Source organism: Bidens hawaiensis, unplaced genomic scaffold (genome assembly GCF_021521415.1).
Source record: "Bidens hawaiensis isolate Kalapana, Puna unplaced genomic scaffold, B.hawaiensis_p1.1 tig00052481_1, whole genome shotgun sequence".
In the NCBI taxonomy this organism is placed as follows: Eukaryota; Viridiplantae; Streptophyta; class Magnoliopsida; order Asterales; family Asteraceae; genus Bidens; species Bidens hawaiensis.
The window spans coordinates 54,684-58,260 of record NW_027499442.1 but is presented as its reverse complement, the minus strand read 5'-3'; the positions used below and the strand labels follow the sequence as shown (position 1 = coordinate 58,260).

At 34.3% G+C, this 3,577-nt stretch overlaps 1 protein-coding gene across 1 annotated transcript; it reads right to left on the bottom strand.

Moving 5' to 3' along the window:
• Nucleotides 1-2,189: 2,189 nt before the first annotated feature.
• Nucleotides 2,190-2,484, bottom strand: LOC143599661 (uncharacterized). The gene has a single exon (XM_077077570.1). It carries the CDS (start codon nucleotides 2,471-2,473, stop codon nucleotides 2,267-2,269), a length of 207 nt encoding a protein of 68 aa, XP_076933685.1. The 5' UTR covers nucleotides 2,474-2,484; the 3' UTR covers nucleotides 2,190-2,266.
• Nucleotides 2,485-3,577: the final 1,093 nt, after the last annotated feature.

The window sequence follows — 3,577 nt, the reverse complement described above, 5'->3', positions numbered from 1 at the left end:
CCCTTTTAGGAAGAAATTTGGACCCAAGACCCTACCCTCTAAACAATAAAAGGGTCGGGTATAAATAAGGGTTTCAAGGGTCCAACCCTTTACCCTTTAAAGCATTAATCGCAACTCCTTTTCTGCATTTACTAGTTTCATATATCATATATAACTTTAATATATGAATCCTAGAACAATTATACTTTCATTTAATAACACAATAAACTCTTAACTTCGAAAGTTTATCAACCATTTGAACCGATGCAAATAATATTCACATTCACAAATTACATGTAGAGAACATTTCAGTGATTTTCATATATATATGTTTCCAGTCAGTAGTATGGCCTTTTATTTTTATTTTTCTTAGTAGTTGGAAAATTTATGATGAATCATATATAAAATACAAACATCTCCTACATTTCAGATTAATCATGAATCTGATGTATATCTATCTAGAAACTAGTAAACGGGTAAAGGGTTTGAAAAAGGGTTGGACCTTTGAAACCCTTTTACCCTTTAAGGTGAAATTTAAATACCCTTTACCCGACCCATATTATATATTCGGGTCTAATTAAGGGTTTTACGAGTCAGGTAAAAGGGTTTCAAGGGTCTGACCCTTATCTTGCTCACCCCTAAACGAAAGGGTGCAACTCATGTATGTCTAAAAACACTTAAACTTTTGTATATAGTAAAAACTAGGAAGATTCCCGGCGCGTTACGCCGGGTCAATGTTATTGGAAGTCGAATTCGTACAACTTATCAAATCGTGCAATATGTCTGCGAGTCGAGGTGAATTCGATCGATGTTGTGTTACGAAACCAGTAATAAACCCCCCCCCCTTCCCAAAAAAAAAGTTTGTTAACGGAAAAATACAACAAATTAACATTCAAAACACGCATTGCGGCTACAAACCAATGACACTTCAGTTGGTATCTGGTTACAATGCCAAAAATAAAGCAAATCATAAATTCGTCCACACCCAAATACAACAATTTTGCATATTTAAGATATAAGAAAATGTGGTGAACAAAAAAAAAGCGCATTGCAGTTGAACTGATACTAATTCGTTGATTATGGAATCGAGGGACAAAAAAAAGTAATAAAAAAGCCCGCGCGTTGCGTTTGCGAACTAACGCGTATTCAGTCGGAATCGACTTTGTCAGGACTAAAGCGTACATAGAAAACCATGTGTTGTGGTGGTGAACTGACACGAGTTCAGTTGGAATCAGGTTACGACACCGAAATTAAAGCAATAAGTTAATTCGTCCACACTCAAAATACAACAAATTAACATATTTACATAAAAAGACCGTGGCGAAAAACAAAAATATACGCACGTTTTGGCCGTGACCTGACGCAAATTAGTTTGGAATTGATGGACTAAAAAAGAACTCACGGGGAAAAAACCTTAGGTTGCGACCGTGAGCCAACGTGAATTTGGTCGGAATCATTTGACGGTATCAACGGTTAAAAAACCCGTATTTTACGACAGGTAATCGACACAAATTTAAGAACGAAAAAAAATTAAAAGCAAATAAAAGGGCCGACCAAACACGTAAAGATACGTGGACCAATCATATGATTGCGTCGCCAAAGTTCTTAATTATTATATATAATAATAAATGGACATATTATGGTAGCCCAAGGGGTCAATGGACCCTCTTAATTTTCATTTCAGTTCCCCCTAGACATAATAATCTTGATTGTGAAACTATTATTTTTTTACTTTGTAATATCGTATTTATATAAAGAGTTTAATCAGCCTATGAAACTTTGGGTCAAATCTTTAATTTATTAATGAGCGTAGTTAATTGCGTCTTGAGTCAAACTTGTACAAAAACTTTGTCCCTTTGAACTCTTTAATAATTGATCTCGAGTAACTAAATAACTGCTTATCACTTCCTTTAGATCAACCAAATAAATTCTCTTTTTTCTTGAACGGGGATATTACCGGCCGTAAGCCATTAGGCCTATCAATCACCAAGAGTTCAAGCCTAGAGATGAAATTTCAACAATCCATTACTAGTTTGAAGCTTCAGAAATTCAAACCCAATAAGAAACCCTTAAGGGACCTATCACTAGACAAGAAACATGATGGCAACCAAAATACATCTAACATATATTTTATAATCAAATAATAATTTTATTCATGTCAAATAAACCAGGAAACAAAAGAATAAATCAAAAAATAATGATTTCATAGAATCTCTAACATTAGAATATGACAAATTCAATAGATGTTATGGTTCATCTCAATAATTAATTAGTTAAATTAATTAATTCACTGGTAAGACTTAAGAATGGCTCCACAAAAAGTACACATAATGGCTTTCCATGATTTCCAGTAAAATGGAACATGACAGAATCTAGTGGAGGTCTTCATGTCAGCCACACTTGCTCCGCCACCGCACCGAGAACAAAGCCCCGCAGCCGGCTTGCACCGCCTCACTTGTCGGGTTTGGTCCACTAGAAAACAAAAGCACACCATTTTTTTAGTTGATGAAAGTTTCTGGCGCCGGGGCCGGGGCCGGTGCAAGGATGGAGAGTATGTGTAGTAGTAGTTGGAAGTTGTAAACGTGATGAAGTGAGGTTGCGTGGTTAGGTATATATGGGCGTTGAGAGTCACATAAATATGGTAGTTCTGTTGGTACGTATTGATATTGAAGCATAGTGTGCAACTTAATATCAAGTGGCAAAAATGCTGTTAGAAATAGTTTTTATAAATATGGGTTTACATAAATACAAGCGTCATTCTTATTTGACTTTTATAAACATGTTTAATTTTCGTGATATCCTTGAGCTTCATAAACTAGTTGACTTTTTATAATATGGGTTTACATAAAATCTCACTTTGGTGCAAGGCTCCTTGTATATACGCGTTTAATTTTCGTGATATCCTTGAGCTTCATAAATTTACAAAATTCTCAAGGAAAAAAGGCAAAGTATTTCCATGCGGTTTGTCTTGTCTTGGTGTGGTGTTTATGGAACGCCCGCAATGACATAGTGTTCAACGGTTCGGCGGTGACTGGGGTGGTGTTGTGAGTGATATTAAAGCTCTAAGTTATCTTTGGATTAATAAATAGATCCGGAAGACCTCTTTTGTAATGGGATGATTGGTGTAAGTTTAAAGTGTAATTGTTGTTGGGGTGGTTGTGTTGACTAGTGTCTTGCTAGTCTAATTGCTTTGTACTTGTCATTTTTTATTTATAAATTTGTTTTTGTTGGCCGTTCAAAAAAAATAAATACAGACGCCATTCTTATTTGACTTTTAAATCATTTTTATTTCGACAAAAATGAGATTATATATTGCTTGAGTAATAGTTTTAGTAAAAACAGTTGGTACTTTAAAAATCTAAAATCATGAATAAAAACTATATAATTTGCATGAAAATGATACTTTTGGTAAATTAGGACAATGCTAAATGTATATGTTGAACAGTATAATTTGTTACACAAAAATTAAGCATGTTGATACCTTTAAATCTAGAATTACAAAAAAATTCAAATATATAATTTTTGTGTTCTAAAACCTCCCCTTGTGTGTTACAATACACTAATAACAGCCTGTGACTCGTTTGAATATCTTTATGAT